General features: G+C 47.1%; 1 protein-coding gene and 1 pseudogene across 1 annotated transcript; one reads left to right on the forward strand and one right to left on the reverse strand.

Annotated features, from left to right (window-relative positions):
- Window positions 1-6,203: 6,203 nt before the first annotated feature.
- LOC120710743 (glyceraldehyde-3-phosphate dehydrogenase 3, cytosolic-like) lies at window positions 6,204-9,390 on the forward strand. Its single transcript, XM_039996333.1, has 12 exons — window positions 6,204-6,296; window positions 6,425-6,448; window positions 6,539-6,639; window positions 7,316-7,431; window positions 7,504-7,603; window positions 7,698-7,844; window positions 7,926-7,986; window positions 8,066-8,163; window positions 8,409-8,551; window positions 8,742-8,825; window positions 8,947-9,036; window positions 9,135-9,390. Exons 1-12 carry the CDS (start codon window positions 6,293-6,295, stop codon window positions 9,178-9,180), a joined length of 1,014 nt encoding a protein of 337 aa, XP_039852267.1. The 5' UTR covers window positions 6,204-6,292; the 3' UTR covers window positions 9,181-9,390.
- Window positions 9,391-18,564: 9,174 nt separating this feature from the next.
- Window positions 18,565-20,934, reverse strand: LOC120710744 (annotated as a pseudogene).
- Between the last annotated feature and the right edge of the window lie 1,616 nt (window positions 20,935-22,550).

Genomic DNA, 22,550 nt, shown 5'->3' on the forward strand with positions numbered 1-22,550 from the left:
TAGGAGTGGTAATGGGCCATGGCCCTAGTGGCCTCTTCACAGTCCAACAAGGCTCTTAAATTATTTAGTTCAAAATTGTATAAGATTAGAGCCCGGCTCTTTTAGGGCCCGGTCTTTACATTTTCTAGTTCAAAATATTGGGTCTTTTACCACCCCTAGCGTGGGGAGAGGGAGACGGGCCGCCATGGTTGTCGCCTTGGCCGTAGTAGTGCTGCTTGTGATCTGATCGTGTCAGATGGATGGTGTCACACGTAGGGTTGAAAACGGTCGGGATAAATCCCGTTCCGTTCCGCTCCGATTTCTATATTTTACCTGCTCGTTTTCGTATTTTCGGACAAATTCAGAATCAATACGAAATACGGGATGTCAAATTCGAAAACGGGTCGAAAATGGTTTAGCCCTTATCCCGATCGTTTCCGTATTTCCCGTAATCGATCGGAATATCCTGTTTTCACAAATTCGAAATATCCCGTTTTTACAGCCCAGGCCCAGGTCTTGACGATCGGGCCTAAACCCTCCCCAACTCCCGTCCCCTCGAGGCCTTTACGGCCCAGCCCAACTCGTGTCTAGGGTAAGTGAGCAGCTCACCCACGCCCCTGCCTGAGCCTGACTGCCTCCCAACCTTGCGCCGCCTCCGGCCTCTCTCAGTCTTGGGCGCCATCAGGCCGATAGGCGAGCTCCTCCTCCGATCCAAGACGGCCGGCGTGGCCTGGCCTCACCGGCTCACCCCCACGCCCACGCCTCCCTCCCTTGCGAGCCGCCTCCGGCCTCTCTGTCTCTCGGGCGGCGTCAGGCCGCCAGCGCCTCCTCTAACCGAGACGGCCGCCATCGCCATTGTCAGCCACCTCCCTGGCTCTCTCCCTCTCTAGTCTCGCCTGCCAGGCACCAGTCGCCGAGCCCCTCCTCCGATTCTCCCCGAGCCGGCCGCACATCTCCATCCTCCGATTCTCCCTGTAATCGCCAAGTCGCCGTAGCCTCAACTCCGGTCCTCAACCCAGCCCGTCCTCGCCGCCAGACGCCAGTCCCTCCTCTAATCCTCCATGCGAGACCTCTCTGCCAACGTGCACGGCTGACAAGGACGTTGCATCCTGCAACCACGATGGATCCGCCGTCTCGTCCGGGAAGGGGCAGGGTAAAGACCAAGAGCATCCTCCGTATTCTCGATCCGTCGCCGCCCCAGCCAGCGTCTAACTTAGGTACTGTCCTCGGGTTTTGTCTATTTTATTGACCTGTGCTTGTGTGTGCTTGTGCTGCCTGTGATGTGAATTGGAAGTGATCCCCTAGTATGTGCTTGTGGTGTGCTTGGTACTGATTTTGCTTTTTTTTGTTGCTCTTGGTAGGATCCAAGTCTAAAAGGGCTGCAACTGAAAGTGTCACAGCTAGTTCAACTCCAGCATATACTTTTTTTTTGTTGTGCTTGTCATATACTCAATTTGGTTGCTAGGGATGGGCTGAAAGTAATTTCAGCAACAATTGGGAAGGTCAAATCACTTGTGCTAGCTGTGAAAGGATCTCCATTGCAATGGGAGGAACTTATGAAGTGTGCCACTGAATCTGGATTGGATACAAAGAGGGGTATCTTGCTGGATATAACAACTAGGGATGGGCTTGATGAGTTTGTTAGTGTGGTAAAGAAATTATATCAATTTTATGCTAGTTCTGCTCCTGCACCAACAAAAGAAAAGAGTAAAGCAGCTGGTCCTAGTAGTACAGCAGATGTGTTAATGGAAAATGTAGACAATAACCTTGAAGCCTTCTTATATAGTCAAAATCAACCTGGTATGATTGAGTCAAATGAGTTGGAGAAGTACATAGCAGAACCACTTCTACAAATTGTTGGTCAGTTTGACATCTTAGCATGGTGGAAGAACAAGAGAGAAGAGTATCCTATTCTTACACAAATTGTTCGTGATGTTATGTCCATACAAGTATCAACTGTTGCATCTGAGTCCGCCTTTAGTGCTGCTGGTCGTGTTGTTGATCCCTACCGAAATCGTCTTGATCCAGAAATTATAGAGGCATTGATTTGCACTAAGGATTGGATAGCTGCTGCAAGAAAAGGTAAACATCATATATTTGGTTTAGCTGCAAACTCTAATGTAGCAAATAAATGCATATCTGATTTTTCTATGTTTCATTTTACCTTCAGATTCTAGAATTGTTGGCTCAATTGTGAATGATCTCGATGTTGAAACTTTATCTATTTCCATGGCTAACAAATTGAAGGTTGAGGTATGTGTGAATCAATTCAATAAAGTTGTGTTTCTACCATTATTTTTGTCAAGTCTGGAGGATCTCCTTGCTGTCTTGCTCTAGATGCTAGATCTGACTATTTAATTTTGTAGGACAAAAACAAGGAGGGGGATGAGGAACAGAATGAAGATGGAGATATGGAAAGTGATCCAGATATCATGAATGATGAAGATGAGCTGTAGCCTACTGTACCTTTTAATCAAGATGCTTGTGTTTGTTTGAGACTTTTGTTTTATTCTATATGTGGAACAAATTAAACTATTTGTCTATGAGATTCTCTCCTTTGCACTACTATGTGTGAAGTGTCGTCGTGTGGTGGCTGTGAATTTGTTCAATGTTCTATCTTTATGTGTGGGATTGAGAGTTGTGGTTGACTTGTGAGGTTGTTAATTATTATCATGTTTACAAATACTTGTGCTATTAATATTTGTCTAGTGTTTTCATGTATGCATGTCAAGTTTGTCGGATGATTGCGTACGATGCGATCGTAGTGGGTCGGTGTTTCCGTTTTGCCTTTCCGTAGACCGTTCGCTTTCGACACATTTCCGTTCGAATTGGTTCGTTTTCGAAATACCGTGAGTCCGTATTCGTATTCGTGTTCGACTTGTTCATTTTCGATATCGTTTTCGTATTAAAATGTAAAAGTGAAAACGATAAAGGGGTTATCCCGACCGATCCCGACCGTTTTCAACCCTAGTCACACGCACTACCGGAAACTCGATGTTTGCCGTGTGTTTCATTGTTTGCCGTGTGCTTTCTATCGGGCACACGGCAAAGAGCAACTTTGCCGTGGGCCACGACAAAAACACTCGGCTTAAAAAAAACACACGGCACATCCATACTTTGTCGTGTGCTTTTTTTGGCACACGGCAAATCCATACTTTGTCGTGTGCCTTTTCTTTGGCACACGGCAAATCCATACTTTGCCGTGTGCCTTTTTTTTGGCACTCGGCAAAAGAGTAATTTTTTTTCTCCTTCTACCTCAAAACTTTTTCTACTCCCTACATATAACTTGTGTTACTTCATATTTCAATTTGGTATATTTTTGTATTTGTTTGCTATATTTAACTAAATAATTTCATTTCAAGTAATTTTTTGAATTAAGTCAAATTTGAACCGAAAGTGATTCAAAGTCTAGAGTAAAATGAGTGGAAAAATGAAATTCATGCTATTTAACCCAGTTTGAGACCATACCCATCAAATGAAAAGAAATTTCGAACATATTGTCCATGAAACACAACCACGAACATGTGTCCGAATTATTTAAAAATTCTAAAAAAAGTAAATGAAGTCTGAAAATCAAGAGATTTGTCTTGATGTGATGGTATCACACGTGGATGCTATGATAAAAAGTTGAGAAGATTTCGCACACTTTATCATGAATGTATTATTTGAAGTATATGTGTGATTAGATATTTGAGAGTTAGTGAATGTATTATTTGAATACAAACTTTTATATATGATGTCATATGTAAAAAAAGTTTATACCAAAGTCGTACACCTCGATGAAATCTAAAACTTTGTAGTTGTCAACTTTTGTATTTGAGATTATTTAGTATTTTAAAATATTATCATAAGTTATCTAATTTGAAATAATAAATTATAAAATATTCAAATGACCTCGGATATAAATAAGTTATATATCAAAGTTGTACAACTCAACAAAATATAAATCTTTGTAATTGAAAACTTTTTTATTTGAGATTGTTTGGTACTTCAAAAGTACATTATTAGCAATCTGATTTCAAATTTGAAAATTTTAAAAATTTCAAATGGCTTCGGATGTAATTAAGTTATATACCAAAGTTGTAAAGCTCGTTGACATCTAAAACTTTCTAGTTGAGTACTTTTTTATTTGAGCTCATTTGTCTATCCAAAAATACAGTATAAGATCATCAAAGAAACACAACTCGCCACGTCAGCAATCCAGGTCTTTGAAACGAAGGCTTCCTATTGGCTAAAACACCTTCCCACGGATCCATCCTCACCAGCGGCCTTCTTCTTCCCTCTCCCGTGTGAGCCTCTCTCCTTCCCTACAGCGGCGGCCGGCGCGACCCCGGCATGCGCGCGCGGGGGTGGCCTCGGTGGCGGCGGCGCGTCCTCGCGCGGCGTCCCCGGCGGCCTCGGGCGGCGGCCCGGCCTCGCGCGGCGGCGGCGGCCCGGCCATGTGCGGCGGCGACCGGCGGCGGCGCGGCCCCGGACGACGGCCCGGCCACGGGCGGCGGTGGCCTGCGGCGGCACGGCCCCGGGCGACGGCTCGGCAACGAGCGGCGGCGGCCGGCGGGGGCTTGCGGGCGCCGCCCCCTCCCCTCCTCTCCTGGCTGGTAACAGCCCCGGGCGACGGCCCGATCACGGGTGACGGCAGCCGGCGGCGTGGTGGTGGTGGTGACGGCGGCCGCCGGCGTGGTGGTGGTGGCCGGCATGGTGGCGGCAGCGGCTGCCACTGTTTTTTTTACTTTTCTGAAAAATATTTGCCGAGTGTTGTTGACACACACGGCGAAGTCTTTGCCGTGTGCCCAACAAAAAACCCACGGCAAAGAGACCCTTTGCCGATACTTGGTTGCCGTGTGACCTTTGCCGTGTACTTACACACGGCAAAAGCTTTGCCGTGTGCATTTGGCACACGGCAAAAGCCCTGTGTCCCGTAGTGACGGCTGCCACGGGGGTTGGCGGTATATATGGACATCGTGATCTCTGAAACAGCCTGCCAATGGCATCAGTCTCCTTTCACTCATGTTGGCGCCCGCGGCGGTCACCCAGGGTGACCACGACAGCATTTTTTTTATCTGTGTGACGTTTGAGTCTCATGTCCTGGGCGGAGCCATGTTGATGCATGGGTATTCCTAGGAATACCCAACTTCTTTTCCAAACAATCAAGTATATATTAAGGAAAGTATGTACATATGTATAGGTTATATTATTGCCTAAAGTACGCACACACTAGTCTACTCTCTCACCAAAACATGCACAACAAAAGCTCTTGCCGGCTGCTTTTCAAAAAAAAAACATCACAACTTACTCTTATGATCATATGCGTACACACTCATCTCTATAAATATTTCTGAGAAAATGACACAGTAGATTGAGATTGATAACTCGTACGTGCCCTTTAGCCATGTCACGTGTTAGTGAAAGGAATAAGGATTAATTAATTAGTCAAAACAAATACTTGACATGCAAACGACAATGGATCGATACAAATGCAAGTCAATACCCATGTATAGAAAGTGGTTATGGTAAGTTTCAAAAAAAAGTGGTTATGGTCCATCCGTTCTGAAATCATTAGAAAAATATTTTGACACCTAATCACTGTATTAATTCATAATTTTATGATAGTTAATATTTTTATATCCATACTTAAACAAACATACCTATGATTATGATTTTCAGCTAGTGAAATAATTATCGCTTAAAATCTTGCCCCATTGAAACTAAATACATCTTGAATCGCAAATGGAGGGAGTATAAACCTGAGTTTACATAGCGTCAATGTTGTTAGTTTTATGAAAAAAAGGAGTTTCTTCTCAATCAGATCATGGGATCGCCACAACAAGGCACACAATCAAGCACCCCCAACGTCAACCGAATTTTTTGCCATCCACGGCTGCCTAAAACCAGCCTAGCCGCTCAATTCTTCTTCTTCTGACGCAAGAAAGAAGCACAACCCCCCTCCACCATACATTTTTTCTCCCAATTTCCAAGGTCCAAAGTTCCAACCCATGGAAAGCTTCTCAAAATAAACCATCGCCCTCTTCCCCCTGGAGCCCCCACCTGTGAGCGACCTGTGGTCCAACATTTTCCTCGGTAGCCATAAAACAAGGCCCCGCCGATCTGCATTCCGAAGCCCTAGGTGGGCCTGCCTATCTAAAAAAAGCAGCAACAGTGGCCGCCGAACCGTTGACATGTATTTATATACCCCTCCGACTCTGATCCATTGGCTGCATGCACTAACGAACCCCCCACCCCTCCCCTATCTCGGTCCTGTTTCAAACAAATCCATTCCTCCTGGTTTTCTCCATCGTCAGAAGCTCTCATCCCCATGGGTAATGCCGTTATTCTGCTAGCATTGATATTGATTGTTTCCTTTTGGATTTGGTATTTGTGGATGTAATGTAAATTTGGGTTCCACTGATGTTTCCACTGGTTTGGTTTGGTTTTGTTTGATGTGTAGCAAAGATCAAGATCGGGATCAACGGTGAGTTTGTGGCTTCAAATCTGAGTTCTGATCTTACTTAGTTATGTGGATTTGTGTGGGTTTTGACTTAGTTTTGTTTTGGTGGTGTAGGGTTCGGTAGGATTGGCAGGCTTGTGGCCAGGGTTGCGCTGCAGAGCGACGATGTCGAGCTCGTTGCCGTCAATGACCCCTTCATCACCACCGACTACATGGTATATCCTCATCTTCTCGTTCATCGTTTGATCTTTTGCTTATTGGTGTGTACTACTGAGTGCTGAAATATGCTTGTTCGATGGTACTAGATTTGTACGGATTATTTGGTTTAGTACTTTTTGGATGTGGAACAACGAAATCATATGGGATCATGTATTATGAACAATTTGGCAATTTGGTCCTTGTTGGATGTGCAACAGGTGTACTATATGGGATTATATTTTCTTGAAAGGAATATTTAGATCCGATGTAGATGCCATTTATTTTGTTGACTGGTTAACTATCCATTCCGTCAAGCATATTGACCAGATAGCGATGGTTGTTGTGCCTTGCTCTGCCTGCCGTGTGGTCTGAAATCTGGATTAGTATTTTTTATGATGATGTGTAATTTATTAGACTATCTGTTTTCCAAGGTAGAATTTGAATTTGCATCTCCTATAGAACTATTAGTATAGAAGTTATAGCAAATATATGGTTTGGATTAGATTTAAATTCCAGTGTTGTAGGTTTAGTAGAACCTATAGCACCCAAATTCGGAGTAGGAGTATCTTGTAAGTCTCTCTTTGATTGATCTGCATTGGAATTCCTATTTGTGCATTCAATAAATTGATAGTGTAGATACTCCAAATGGTTTATTTTGTTGTATGGTTCCTGAGTATGGTTTTGTTTTTGCAGACCTACATGTTCAAGTATGATAGTGTACACGGACAATGGAAGCACCATGAGGTCAAGGTCAAGGACTCCAAGACCCTTCTCTTTGGTGAGAAGGAGGTTGCTGTGTTTGGCTGCAGGTTTGTTACCATTCTTTTCCAGAGTAATTTCATACCCAATTCAACCGTTGTGGGCTAATGATTAGTATTTAGGAACCCTGAGGAGATCCCATGGGGTGCAGCTAGTGCTGAGTATGTTGTTGAGTCTACTGGTGTTTTCACTGACCAGGATAAGGCTGCGACTCACTTGAAGGTACATTATTCTACTTGATCTTTTGTTATCCTAAGGTACACTCTGCCATCTAAGTTTTGAAAGCATATAATGGTTACTATGCTTGCGTTTACAGGGTGGTGCCAAGAAGGTCGTCATTTCTGCTCCTAGCAAGGATGCCCCCATGTTTGTTGTTGGTGTCAATGAGAAGGAATACAAGTCTGACATTAACATTGTCTCCAATGCTAGTTGCACCACCAACTGCCTTGCTCCTCTTGCTAAGGTGCTCTTCATTGTGATGTTTAGTTTGGCATTGTTCATTGGGATCCTATTATCTTATATTTGGGTCTTACTTTTGCTGCAGGTCATCAATGACAAGTTTGGCATTGTTGAGGGTCTGATGACCACCGTTCATGCCATCACTGGTAAGCATTGCAATAAGGTTTAGAGGAATATTATGTTTAGTGGTTTTTATCTTTACATGGTGAGTGTGAATCCTTGCAGCCACCCAGAAGACTGTTGATGGGCCCTCAGCTAAGGACTGGAGGGGTGGAAGGGCTGCTAGCTTCAACATCATTCCCAGCAGCACTGGAGCTGCTAAGGTAGGGTCTTTTGTAATACTTTAGCAATAAAAAAATTTAGAAACTGAACTTTATTCTTTCTTTTGCTCGTGCACGACGTTGAATGTCACTATTCACACGCTTCACATAAAGATTATGTAAATATAAATTGGTACACAGTCACAAAATTTCCCAATAGAAACTGGAAATCTAAATGTTCTTCAGATTACTTTATTACTCTAGATTTTTTTTGTCATAGAAGTTTGGTACTACTTGATTTCTTGCAGGCCGTTGGCAAGGTGCTTCCTGCCCTCAATGGAAAGCTGACAGGAATGGCTTTCCGTGTCCCCACTGTTGATGTTTCTGTTGTTGATCTGACCGTTAGACTCGAGAAGTCTGCTACCTATGATGAGATCAAGGCTGCGATCAAGTGAGTTTTGCATCCTTAGTGTTGTAGCTTGTTTTCTTTTTACGAATTCATACATTAATATTTAGCTTGTTTTCTTTTTACAAATTCATACATTAATATTTGAACGGTGCAAATTAACCTCATGGACTGAGGCTTTGTAAATTAATGCGGTTAGTGCTTTGTAAATTGATGTTTAAAAACTTCTTTGTAGGGCTGAGGCCGAGGGTAACCTCAAGGGCATTTTGGGTTATGTTGAGGAGGACCTTGTTTCCACTGACTTCCAGGGTGACAATAGGTACTATGCATATAGAGATATATTATTGGTGGAGAACTTTTTTGATCGTTGGTTTATATATGTCACGGTAATATCCAAAGTGTCTCCTTACAATGTTCTGTGATGGTTTTCTCAATTGCAGGTCCAGCATCTTCGATGCTAAGGCTGGTATTGCTTTGAATGGCAACTTTGTTAAGCTCGTGTCTTGGTATGACAACGAGTGGGGATATAGGTTAGTAGCATCTAACAGAGTTTGACCTCACAATAAATTGTGCTGTTGTGCATTGCAATATCTAAATCGTGACTTGTTTGCCCTTTGTATATTCTCAGCTCCCGTGTGATTGACCTGGTCCGCCACATGCACAACACCAACTAGACGAGCAAGCTGAAGGCCACGTGATATAGGGAGTTGGTGTTTCTTCTCGGGAGAAGAGTGTAGAGCCCTCTTTTGAGAATAAAATTTTTGTATGGAATCATATCTGAAACTATATTGGGTGTATCCTAGTGGTTGGTTGAGCATGTAATGGCTCATATTTTGTCTGGTCTATGTACCATCATACTTTAAATCAATTGTAATTCCATTTTTCATCGTGCATTTTCTCTCTGATTTACTGCAAAATTTCCTATGCTTCTTTCTCTGGGCTGTTTGGTTACCAGACATCACTGTTTCTGCTCAGAATTCTGTGTGTACATGTTGGAAAACAAAATTTCTTCCCAATCACGTCATGGGATCGCCATATATAGCAAGGCACCAATCAAGCACCCCAACATCAACCGAATCTTTTGCCATCCCGTGGCCACCAAAAACCAGCCCCGGTCGTTGTTTCTTCTTCGACGCAAAAAAGAAGCACCACACATCTTTTCTTTCGGTTTCCAAGGTCTAACATTCCGAACGATGGGAAGTTTCTCGAAACCATCGCCCTCTCCTCCATCGAGCCCCCACCGTAGCCAAAAACATGGCCCCACCGTAGCCCCGGGTGGGCTCACCTTTTAAAAAAAAATCAGGAGCTATGGTCACTGAACCCTTGACCTCTATATACTCCTCCAATCCATTGTCCGCGTGCACTCATGAAAGGGGTGTTTAGATCCGATGTAGATGCCATTTGTTAAGTCAACTGGTGAACTACCCATTCCGTTAAGCATATTGACCAGATAGTGATGGGTCTTATATTGTTCAGGATATCTGAAGCTGTTATGTGGTCGTTGATCTGTGGGTGCACTTATTTGTACCTTGCTCTTCCAACAATGTGGTCTAAAATCTGGATTAGTATTAATATAATGATAATGTGTAGTTTACACAATCTGTTTTCCAAGGTAGATCTTGAATTTGCGGCTCCTATAGAACTATTAGTGTAAAAGTTTATAACAAATCTATGGTTCGGATTAGATTTTAATTCCAATGTTGTAGGTGTAATAGCACCCACATCTGGAGTAGGAGTATCTTGTCTCTCTTTGATTGATCTGTGTCAGAATTCCTATTTGTGCATTCAATAAGTTGGCTATTTCTTCATAGATTACTGGACTGTCCTTAGCTGCTGAGAAAATCAGTGTGGCTCGAGGTAACTCGAAGCAACCATGATGAACTTGCAAGGAGATATCTTCATTCACATGATCTCTTGTTGCCAGGATAGATTATTCTCTTTCATTCGGCTCATCATCCTCATGGTTCAGTTCCTGCCGGAAGGGCAAACAGCCAAATGTTAAGTTCTATCAATTCTAGGAGTAGATCGAGTGGGTATAGAACTGTCTGTGGACGGCGTACCTTGTGCACTTGTCGGTGAAACTGTAGCCGGCACCATGGCCGGTGACGAGGTGGCGTTTAGCACATGGCAGAGACCGGTCGGTGTAGAATGAATGTGCCATCACTGCACGTGGTCGAAGGGGTGATGATGGCTTGCTGGTGGCGCATCCCGCCGCTGGCAGCCTCTCCCGTAGATCGGCTAGGGTTTGGAGGTGGGGAAATAGTAGCGGCGACAAATCTCGTATCTTGTGCCGCAGTCCCCACCTCCTCTATATATGGCACTGCGCGACGGGGGCCCACCAGCCGTCTATTGGGCTGGGCGTCCCCGATCATGACGCGAGTCAAGGGCCCAGTTCGCCGTTGGGCCAACTGGTGGAGATCAATACTAACATTCTCCCCCTTGATCTCACCTTACACTTTTAAACTTTTCAACTTGAACTTAACTCTTTACTTTTCTTTACTTGCTTTACTTTCGGTCCTCATCTCATTGCAGATCGGTACGTAGGGCGTGCTTCGTCATGATAGTTATCACTTACCATCAGATTAATAGCCACAATACACCTTTCTGTATTGAAACAAGACCTTAACCTTTCTTTGGGCCCTTTAGTAATCCAAAAATCATAGGCCTCCCATAAAACCCATGTCGACTTGGGCGGTAGGCCTTTTGGTAAGCGGATCCGCAAACACTTGCTTGATACTTTGGTGCTCCATGATTTCATATGATTCTAGATTTTCTCCTTTGCAACATATAACTCACCGTCAATGTGTTTGGCAGCAAACTTGACATGTTGCCATAGGAGAGAAAATATTCGAATGGTATATTACTGTTGTGTATCATTATCAATTCCGGGTAAAGGTTTCCTCAACCATTTTGCCTGTCCTGTAGCCTCATATCATGCTAAACTTTGGGTACACGACCCACGATATCACAACTATTTTGCTTTGGAGCTTTTCCACAATAAAACTCCAAGCGCAAGTGTTAGCTACTACTGTGGGCTTCACTAAATATCTCGCTAAAACCTAATTCCTTTTACTCACATCCTTTTGAGAGTACATGTTCCTTTCTTACTTAGCATGAGGCTGACAATATTTTGCAAAATTGCAAAATATTCTATAACTCCATTCCAGTGATCTATTGCTGGACTGGACTTCTGCCAAAATGTCCCGGATACTTGCACTATGTCAGGGTAAATTCTTTTGAGCACTAATTTTGCTTCCAACAGCTGAAGCACATGGAACCTTTTTCTTTTGATCGATCATACAACGGTTCCTGGAATTCTGAAAATTCCAAAACTATTACCCTTGACAATAGGACAGGCGTAGGCTTACTCGCATGCATACTATATATCTTTAGAACTCTTTTCTAAGTATGCTTTCTGCGATAGTCCTGATACCCCCTTTTCTTTTATCCCTGTGAATTTCCTTTCCTAGAGTGAATGGCTCTTCACTGAGATTATTTTTATCAAAACTAGAGGTCATAATAACCTTCTTTGAACTTTGCGGGAAAAAGAATTTCTCATCTTTAAACTTTGCATATTTGCAATTTGTCATCTTGACCTTTACTTAAAACTCTAAAATTTTATTCTCACAAAACTTTAGAGGCCACTGTTTTGTGATCTGATTTCATCAGGTGGTATTCCAATGTTCTTTTCTTTCCACAACAAAACCATTTGGTTATGTCATGTATATACTTTCTCGCACAAATCTCTGTTAGGAGATATCGTTCCAACATCCATCTAATATGATCCTAAAAGTAGTATGCACCAATGTCATTATGATTCTAAAAGAATCCTTTCATGAGACTGCATAAAATGTCTCATTATTTGCATAAAAACTTTTGCCACAAGTCGCGCTTAGCAACTTTCCATGTTCCCTCCGGAGTCATGTTTCAATCTTGTAGACCCATTATAGCCTACTGTCTTGACTCCATTAGGAACTTATTCTATGTTCCAAAATAAATTTGGAACTTTTAGGTCTCATTATATCTTTCATGGCTTCTCGCCACGTCGATGAATGAGACAACTCAATTTATGACATTCATACAACGTGAAAACATATGTTGAGACAATTTCAGTGCTTGAATCATAGGAGTGAACATACAGTCCCACTTCTCTTCAAGCTTTAGTTCTCGACATACTTTACTCCCCCAGATTATCCCATCTATTGCAAAGATGGAATATCTTCAAACTTTTGTTTGGGTTTGTTCTTTACAAGCCTCAAAGGGTGCTTTAAGCACCACCTTGCTTTAAGCACCACCTTTTTTGTGTGAAAAACTCTAAGAACCTTGCTTATTTTTATGGTTGGGATATCAACATTATTACCGTTGTAATCCCTTTTCGGTCGGTCATATTCACTTTAATAGATCAACTTTGCTTTTAAAAATGCATCGCATTTAACTTTGCGGGGAAATTCTCTCTAAATTTTAATCTTTCTTCTCCCCCTCGAAATATGGCACAAACTTTGCTGCCATAATTTCGAAACTATTTTTAACACTTGTGAACGAGGAGCATTTCATTACTAGAACTTTATTCATATGACCAAGTCATAAAAAATAATTGGAGCACCATTTCCTCGTTCCTTTTCAAGAACTCCTCAGAGTTCTTGACTTGTTGCACTTTTAAGAACTCATCAAGTTCTTCATTTTTCTATACTTTTGCAAGTCATGCTTGCAATTTTGGTTCGCATACAACTTTCTTTTTGTCCTTCGATTCTTTTCAAGTCACTATCCAACATGCCACTATAGTAATGCATGTGAATTGTTTGGATAACTTTAAAAGCTTCCCCAGATTTTTTCACTTTTATGTGATACTCATGTCGCATGTGAGTCATCACAAAAACTTTCCCTTTCATGTAGGATATGAATGGCACAAGTGCCAAAACTTTTCCGACTTGCGATAATAAACTTTAAATGCATTGGTAACACATGTTTAATTCAACGTTGGTCAAATTGAACATGCGTCAAACTCATTTCAACCATTATCTTTACTGTTGTTGAAGGACGAAAAAACTTTGGTCACAATGACTAAAACATGCATATATACTTTATTTTCTGATTAAATCTTCCCATTGGTTCCAATTTAATCAGAAAAATTAACAAATCTCTATATTACAAAAACTTTAGTGAGAGAAAAACCAAAAACATTTCCGAATAAGTTGCATCTCTTTCTCATATCAACTAAAAATCAGAATGGAACAAGCACTTTTCTTTCTTAACCTCAACTATACAGCTGAGTAACCTTAAAACTTTATCTGTAATGTTGATCGAAATCAACTTTTGTTTGTTAATTTCTCTCTACTTGGGAAGAATTGTATGTCTTAATTTAACGTTGGTCAAAATTAAAATATACAATTTTCCTTTACTTTCAATTCTATATCACCGTTGGGCAGAAATATAACACATGACAAAAATAAAAATTATAATATTGCCATCATCAATTTTGGTCAGAAAATGACAACATCATAATAAACTTTAAATTTTGTTTCTTTTAAGAGTAAATTAATGCTCAACTTGACACTTACAATGGTAAAATGGTGCCAAAACAATCTTTCTTTGATTTTCAACATCGGAAGCTTTTCTTAAACTTAAAATTATAGGCTCCTTTTTCCCACAGAGAAAAACTCATCTGAGTTTATCTTTCTTTATTACAGCGGAGAACTTTTCTTTCTTTCATAAGCTTTTCTTTTTATTTTTCAATTCTCTGAATTAACATTGAACTTAAAATCACAATGAAATTATAATATTGTTATCATCAACGTTGGTCAGAAAATAACAATACCATAATTAACTTTAAACTAAATATCTTTTACTCCTCTATTTAAATTTTCCCGTTGGTTCCAATTTAAATAGAGGATGAAACTTTTACTTTGCAGCGGAAACTTAACAAAATTCACTTATTCAAAAGCATTTTTGTACTCTTTTGCTCTCTAAACTATTTATCCCGTTGAATCAAAATTGAATAGAGATGCAAGTATGCACAAAATCAGCAAACTATCATTGAAAAAAAAATTCTGAAAAATGGAAAACCGTAAAACTTCTTTAATGTGCTTTGCAGCCCATACTGCAAATTTGGCCCGCAGCCTTTTCTTCGCGCGCCACCCAGCTCGGTCCGCGGAGTGCCTCCGCGCGCGGCCCACGCGCGCACTCGCGCGGCCCAAAAAGCCTAGCAGCAAAAGCAGCCCGCGGCCTGCTTGGCGCTCGCCCGTCTGGGCCTTTGGCCCGATAACCGACGACCGGGCCGCCAAAACAGGCCGCAACCCCTCTTTCCCTCACGGGCCGCAACCCGCCCACAAGGATCCGGCCGCTCCTGAGCCGTCGGATCGAATCAGACGGTCGGCCTCGCTTTTCGCGGATCAAGACCGCGGCGGCCTGCTCACCCATAACCCTAGCTCCATTCCCCCGCATCCCCCTTTCTCTCTCTTGCTAGAGGCGGCGGCCGGAGTGGTTCCGGTCCGAGCCGGCGGCGGCGGCGCCACCGCTGCACGCCACCCCCCGCGCCGGCCGCGCGCTCGCCCGTGGCTCAGCGGGTGCTGGGGCCCCTTCTCTTCTTCCCCTTGCTTCCCTGGACCCGAGCCGAGCGTAGGAATGGTGGCCGGCGGCGCCACTGTGGTGCCCCTCGCCGGTGCATGCGTGCGGCCGGAGCCGCGCGCTGCGCCGTCGAGCGGCACCTCAGTGGTGCCCTTTGGGACCCGTGCTCACGCGCTCAGAGGAGCGTCGGGTGGTGTGCAGGGCGTCATGGAGCCTGTCCCGCGCCGGCGAGCCGGCACGGTCGTCTCTACCACTTCCGGCGAGCCGGCAGTGGCACAATGATGGCGAGGTCCTGTTAAGTACCTCCGCTCATCCCTTTTCTTTCTTTTCCCTTGCGGGTCCGATCTAGGGTTAGGGTTTGGGTTTTTCATTTCTTTTCATTTTCCTTTTCTGTTCATCGATCCGAGATCGATCCTTTCCCCAAACTCAGATCTACTCGCTAAACCTGGCTCTTGATGCCAATGTTAAGTTCTATCAATTCTAGGAGTAGATCGAGTGGGTATAGAACTGCCTGTGGACGGCGTACCTTGTGCACTTGTCGGTGAAACTGTAGCCGGCACCATGGCCGGCGACGAGGTGGCGTTTAGCACATGGCAGCGACGGTCGGTGTAGAATGAATGCGCCATCACTGCACGTGGTCGAAGGGGTGATGATGGCTTGCTGGTGGCGCATCCCGCTGCTGCCAGCCTCTCCCGTAGATCGGCTAGGGTTTGGAGGTGGGGAAACAGTGACGGCGACGAATCTCGTATCTTGTGCCGCAGTCCCCACCTCCTCTATATATGGCACTGCGCGACGGGGGCCCACCAGCCATCTATTGGGCTGGGCGTCCCCGATCAGGACACGAGTCAAGGGCCCAGTTCGCCGTTGGGCCAACTGGTGGAGATCAATACTAACACCAAACACCCATCTTTCGCTCAGGTCCTTCCCTACAACCCTACCGGCGTGATCTCATTCTTGTGCTCTGCTCCGGCAGTAAGACGCCGCAGTAATGAAAGCTACGCGGGATGACCGGATGAGCTCAAGCAGGCGGGCGCACTGTCGTGATGTCGTCTTCTCTTCCCAAGCATGACAGGCCGCGTGGCCGTCTCCATCCTTTGATCCATTTTATGCTTCCTCTGCATCCAGTAATCTAATCTGCAGCACTCAACAACCATGAGGAACCTGGAGACTGAGTTGGTGCAGCTGTGTTCAGTTTGTTTCCTAGAGTGCTACCTTACCGACGCACTGTCGATAGGACATAGATACATAGTGCTAGCAAAGGTTGGGCAGCCCATCACGAACTTGCAAGGCGTCTATATATCTGATTCGCCTTCCCAGCATCCTCTTGCCGTCGGCGTTTTTATTAGCTTCGCTCTAAGCACAGCACACCACAGGCGGTGCTCCGGCGGCGCTCATGCTGCCGTGCCACCGAGCCCGTCCATTTGGGCGCGAGTGCGTTGCTCCACCGGCAAGCGCGGCAACCCTCGCCGTCGCCGCCCGTGTTTCGGCGTCAAACCTCGCCGCCGCGACGGCGACGGGCGACCACCACGTCGATGAAGGCAGCAGTCGATGGGAACTTCTCCCTGGAAAGGTGGAACACGTTGCGGGCCATCTCGTTCGTGGGAGAGCTGGCGGTGGAGGCCTCGGCGGCGTGGCTGCCGCCAATGGTGCCGCCCAGTCGTGCTCCAAGGTGTGATAAAATAAATGTTGACATGGACATGGAGATCGATCAACCGGAGATGTTGTCTTGCTGGAATTTGGAGCACACTGATTCCGTGTGATTGTGTGAACTTTGGCGCGCTTGGAAGTTGGAACACGACTCGCTTCGCTCGCCTGCGCCCGGCCGCCGCCCAGCTGGAGTACAGCGCCGAGGAATTTGCTCGCGCCGTTGACACAGATCAGTGCCGCCGAGCGCTTAGTGCACTGGTAATCCGTTCTCGTGGACACACGACCAAGGCCTCCACTAGATTGTTGAAGTTCCTCATCAAGAAATTCAGAATGGGAGAGAACCGGGAAGACCACCGCCATCAATCAACTCCAATCCACTGCGCCCGGAATCTCCACCAAGTACCCACGGCGTCCAAAAATCCATGGCGATTGGCGGATCCCCATGTTCTCACGCTTGACCACGGCACCACGAACGTGTTGGCGCGCTCTGCTCGCGTGCCGGCTGGGTCGGCCTCGGAGCACAGTGCACACTGCAGCAATCTCGGCGGCTCGCATGCCGTTGTGCGGTGCGGATCCGTGGCGCCGGCCTTTCCATGTCTAGGTTGACCTGTTTCAGGCTCATGCTCGCCGCGCACGATCTGAATTTCCGCCTGTCCGGCTGCGAGAACTCCAGCCGCCTCAACGCGTCAAGAGAGTTCGTCGCCACAGCAATAATGGAACGCATCCATCTGGACGAGTAGCTCCCCCAGGACACGCCAGTTCCCTTGCTGGCGGCGCCGGCCGGCGGCTTGGCGCGCCCAGAACCGCCTTGCCGCCACGGCGTCCTCCTCTCATCAATAAAGCGGAGAGCGATTGCGCCGCCTTCTCCCTGGCGGTATGGACTCCGGAACACGTCCTCGTGCCGTCTAGGTCATTGGAGAGTTGGCAGTGGAGGCCACGACGGCGTGGCTATCGTCAAAGGTGCCGGCCGGCCCGAACCAGGAGCGGACGGTATTCGCTTTACCGTCCCGGGGTGGACGGTAAATGAAATACCGTCCACCCTTGGACATCTGGAAACCGTCGGATAGAAGTCGTGCGGCCGAGATTGACGCGGATAACTGCATGCAGCGAACATGCTCTTCGTCTTCCTCTCGCGAGGGGCCGCGCGGCACTCTATCCCCGGCGACGACGCGCTGCAGCAGAGTTCCTGCACAAAGCTCCCATGAGGCCATGACCTAGAGCGCAGCGCCGCCCAGAAGAAGCTGCCTCATGGATCGCCGAAGAGGCAACGAAGGAGGAGTCCATATCCGGAAGCTGGCAGCCAGAAGAAAGCGACGCGCATGAAGACTGGAGGCTGATCGTGGGCTTGCCCGGCCGTGCCCGTCTATCTGGACCAGAAGGCGGCGGGGTTCCGAGTGCGTGTGTCCTTCCATCTATCCATCTGAGTGTTCATAGAGTTCGTGAGAAGGCTAATCAGCCTGATTAGTGCCAAACTGCCAACAGAGGTTCGCCTGCTTGCCGCGGAGCTCCGGCGCTCGGCCACCCACTGTGCGAGCGGGGCGGAGCGCAGCGGCGGCCGCAGCCGCAAGCGGGCGGGGCGAAGCTGGCATCGGCGCCGCTTGCTCACCGGTCACCATGCCGAGGAATTCCGGCGGCTGGCGCGCGAGGACCCGCGAGCTACGGGCGGACGAGGAGCTCGCGTGGCCACCGGCAGTCTGGCGCTCGTCGCGCAGGGGGTGCAAAGGATGAACGCGGCGCGGCCACCGGCCGTCGGGGCGTGGAGGAGCGACGGGTGCGGTGCGGCGTTCTTCTAAAGTTCCCAAAAAAAAAAGAAGCGTGATCTAACTAAAAATTTCTGATGGGTGTGGTTCACAAAATTTTAAAATATTATAGATAGTCTGTTGGTGAGCATTCAACAGGCTATATTTACAGCTGACGTATAGTGACAAATCTAGAATTTTAAGTTTGGCTGACTCGATGCGGCCTCGAGCTGTTGCCTGGCTTCACTAGTGGTCCTAGGCCAGCCAATCCAACCCAGCCAATTTTGACCAGCCGAACAGGCTCAATATTATGGAGAGCTACTTTGCAACTGTTACAACAGTTGGGATGCCCACGAGGAGCTAAATCTGAGGCTCAACAAGGCGCAGGAATTGAGAGCACTTTCTACTGCTGAGTTTGATCTGCATGGCGTTGATGTTCGAGCAGATAATTCCTTGATCCTTCAGATATCCAGCAGCCGTGGAAGCCGTATGGCAGGCCGTAGGGAAGCCTCACCCGCGCAATCTCTTCAAACGTCTTTCCGTCCAGCACAAGCACATAGCCACCGCCATGAACATCGCTCACAATAGATATGACAACCCCTACCCGGATCAAATCAGATACAAAAATTATTTGCCCGTTTTTAAGAAAACAAAATTAATTAAGGAGAGACAACACAAACTGATTGCTCAAAAAAAAAAGAACACAAACTGTCTAATGTGTTCAGATAAACTGACCGTCATCTTCACTGGTCGCTCCCGGCCGCGCCACGAATAAGGGCTCTGACGGCACGGCGCCTTCCTCGTCGTGCCAGTTCTTGGCCGTCTTCTTCACCAGGTCGATCTTGGCCAGGGCGTTAAGGAAGTAGGCCGGGTTGATGCTGCACGTGTCCACCCCCCGGCCGTGCTCGTTCGGGTCCAGCGCCGATTCTAGCTCACCGAAGGGGCTCCCGTCCAGCGGTATCCTGAACCTGCCAACCCTGCCAGAGATCATAGCATCAAGGATTTGACACCGGCCGGTAAGTGACATCATCATCATGGTGGCAATCAGGTTTCCTCGAACGGGAGCTGATGCAGTGCCAGTGCCATTGGTGGCCAGGATGCACATGTACCTTCCATCAGGAAACGCGTCACTGTTCCTGGGCGATCTCAGCCTGTGGAGAGCAAGTGCATCAAGGATTGCAGGATCAGCGTAGTACTCGCAGCAGTCGGCGATGACCGCGGCAGCCTTCCCGTCCTCGCCTTTCTCCTCGTACGCGTTGATGAAGTGGATTGCCATGAAAAGCGGCACCTCGACGCTTGCCACCTACAAGAACACCCAAGAGATCAAAGTTTTTACAATCTAGTGCAGATTACGTTCAACTGTAAAGAAAACCCCGGCGAAGAAAGTTGGCACTCACCGTCTTCCCGGTCGACTTGTGTACGACGTGCATATAGCTCCCGGACGCTGGGAGCCAGTCGAAGAGGTAGAACTGCGCGCGCTCAGACTTGAGCATGCTGCCGATCGAGTACCGGAGCGGCATCTCCGGCACGACGACGTAGTTCTCCGTGACGGCGAACGAGTGCAGCCCACTCGTCCCACCACCTTCCTCTCGCTGCTCCCAGCCGCCATCCTCACGAGACGGTGGCCTGGCCGGACAAGGTCAGGGAGCAGCGTCCAGAGCTCGGAGCCGGTCACGACCGGGTGCCCCGCCTGTATCACGCCACCCAGCGCGTCCGCGTACCGGAACTTCCCGAGCGTGGCGAGCGTGCACGGGTCGACCAGGACGGAGCTCCTGGTGGTCTCGGTGAGGCACATCACCCTGCCGTCCCCGAGCGGCAGCACGGCGACGTTGGCGTTGTCCGACAGCGCCCCGCCGGTGACGAGCCCGACGACGCCCCTCGCGCGATCCGCCGGGCTCGCCGGCTTGGCGGGGCAGTGGCCGAACTCCCGCAGGAGCGGGCGGCCGCGCTCCTTGGCTGCCCTGTAGGCGTCCGACTCGAGCTGCCGGTGCGCGCCGGCGGCGCGCCCTCGCCGGAAGGAGACGCGGACGAGCGTGGCGTACCCGTCGAAGAGGTGGTCGAGCGCGCTGCCGTCGTCGCCTACCTCCCACACCCCTGGCCCGTTCCTCAGGTACGTGCCGTTCTGCGCCAAAGTTATGTGACGCGACGGCACGCGCATCGATCACGTGCTCTGCTCTGTTTGGAGGCGTAACTAGACAGGAAAGCGGGGGAAGCTGTACCAGCCAAAGAGGGAGGTGTCCATCGACGGCCAAGTCGCCCTCCCACCGTTCCTGCCGGATGCTCGTCCATGCCGAGAGCTTCGTGGCGCAGCCTCCTGCTGCGGCCTTCGCCGCCGCCGGCGACGGCGAGGCCGTCTTCGCTGAGAGGACGGCGGGGTTACTGAGGCTGGTAGGCCCGGGCCTGGTGCGTTGGGAAGGGAACGAGAACGGAGCGGCGCGCAGCGTGGGGAGAGAACCCACCATGCTTGCTGGTTGCTCTTCGTTGTGTTGTGGATTGTTTGTCCTGGCTCTTGCGCTACTGCTGTGCAGACTGCAGGAGCATGTGCTGCACACGGGGGCTCCACGTGAATCTGTAGGCCGCCGCCTTGACTTGCAATTGAGAGCGTTGACGCGAAAACGCGGCGTCACGCGAGCACGCCACGTGCAGTCGTCGCCGGGACACGCCTGGCAGCGACTCTTCCACGGGTTCTGATGAAAATCCAACAAACTCTTGAGAGCTTTGTACAAGAAAGATGCAATTCTAGATAAGAGCTTTGTACAGTACCTCTAGAAGTATTCCCTACGTTCTCAAATATATAACGTTTGGGGACAACATACATATATAATTAGTTAAAAATATAATATTTTTAGGAAATGAGGTAGTATTAGTTAGTGGCTTCCTGTTTTGAAGGGCATCAACATACCAGCAGGAAGAAGAATCGAGTCAAATATACACCATTTGTTAATCTCGAAATATGCTGATTTAGTCTTTCAAAGATACTCATAGGAATAAGATTGCATGTTTATATATTTATAGGAATGGGTGTGAGTACATGTTTGCATTGTAAGCGTCTAGGGGTGCAAATTGGTCTCTTAGGTGCACTTCCAACTCTCTTTAGTTCAAAATTTTATAATACTCTAAAGTTGGATCCTATTTTGAACAAGTAGTACAAAACTTTGAACTTTGGCAGGTGCACCTAAGGGTCACCTCTTTGCACCCCTATATCTGTATCTATATTGTGTTTAAAAAAGAAAAGGCGCAGCAAAATTCTGGGAGGCAAGCTGGTTGCAAGGCAAGGCACCAAGGGATATTGCGCCAAGTTTGTACAAGTTAGCTTGGAGGAAGCATCTCACAGTAAAAGAGCAAATTGAGAATCAGAGTTGGACCCGAGGCCTTTGGAGGATGAATTCAATAGAGGAAATGGCAGATTTCATTGTTTTGTGGGACTTGGTGCAGGGAGTTCATTTGACGATGGAGGAGGATCAAATCACTTGGAAATGGACAGCTGATGGCATTTACACTGCAAAATCAGCGTATCAAGCACAGTTCAAAGGGACATACTGCACTTTCAAGCCAGACGTGCTTTGGCGAGCTCATGCTGAGGGCAAGCACAAGTTTTTTAGCTGGTTGTTGGTACAAGAGAAGCTGTTGACTGTGGATAAACTGCAGGCGAGGAATTGGCCCTGCAACCCGGCTTGCAGACTGTGTAGCCTCCACTTTGAAACGGCGGAGCACCTGTGCTTGCACTGCCCCTTTGCAATACAGGTTTGGGAGTTGGTCAGGACTTGGTCAGGTGACACGATCAGAGTACCAACACAAGAAGCAACAATTGAAGAATGGTGGTGTGATGCTCTCATGCAGCCGACAAAGAACGAAAGAAGGCAGGCAGCAGCCTATCTCATGTACACGGCATGGAACTTGTGGAAAGAAAGAAATGGAAGGGTTTTCGAAGGTAAAGCAGCCGAACCGAAGATTGTCCTGCAACTTATCAAGGAGGAAATGCAGCTGCGGTTTAGGGCCTGTGGTGCCCCCGTTGTATCTTAGTTTCCCATGTTAAGTTTTTTTCGAGTATTGAGTTTATGCTTCTTTTATGTAATCACAACTATGTAAGACAC

The sequence above is a fragment of the Panicum virgatum genome, chromosome 5K, assembly GCF_016808335.1.
Source record: "Panicum virgatum strain AP13 chromosome 5K, P.virgatum_v5, whole genome shotgun sequence".
Classification (NCBI taxonomy): domain Eukaryota; kingdom Viridiplantae; phylum Streptophyta; class Magnoliopsida; order Poales; family Poaceae; genus Panicum; species Panicum virgatum.

Excerpts from the sequence above, each read along its gene's own strand:
- LOC120710743 (XM_039996333.1), top strand. Across the intron at positions 7,432-7,503 it reads GTTGCTGTGTTTGGCTGCAG|GAACCCTGAGGAGATCCCAT; the intron begins GTTTGTTACCAT and ends ATTAGTATTTAG. Across the intron at positions 8,552-8,741 it reads GAGATCAAGGCTGCGATCAA|GGCTGAGGCCGAGGGTAACC; the intron begins GTGAGTTTTGCA and ends ACTTCTTTGTAG.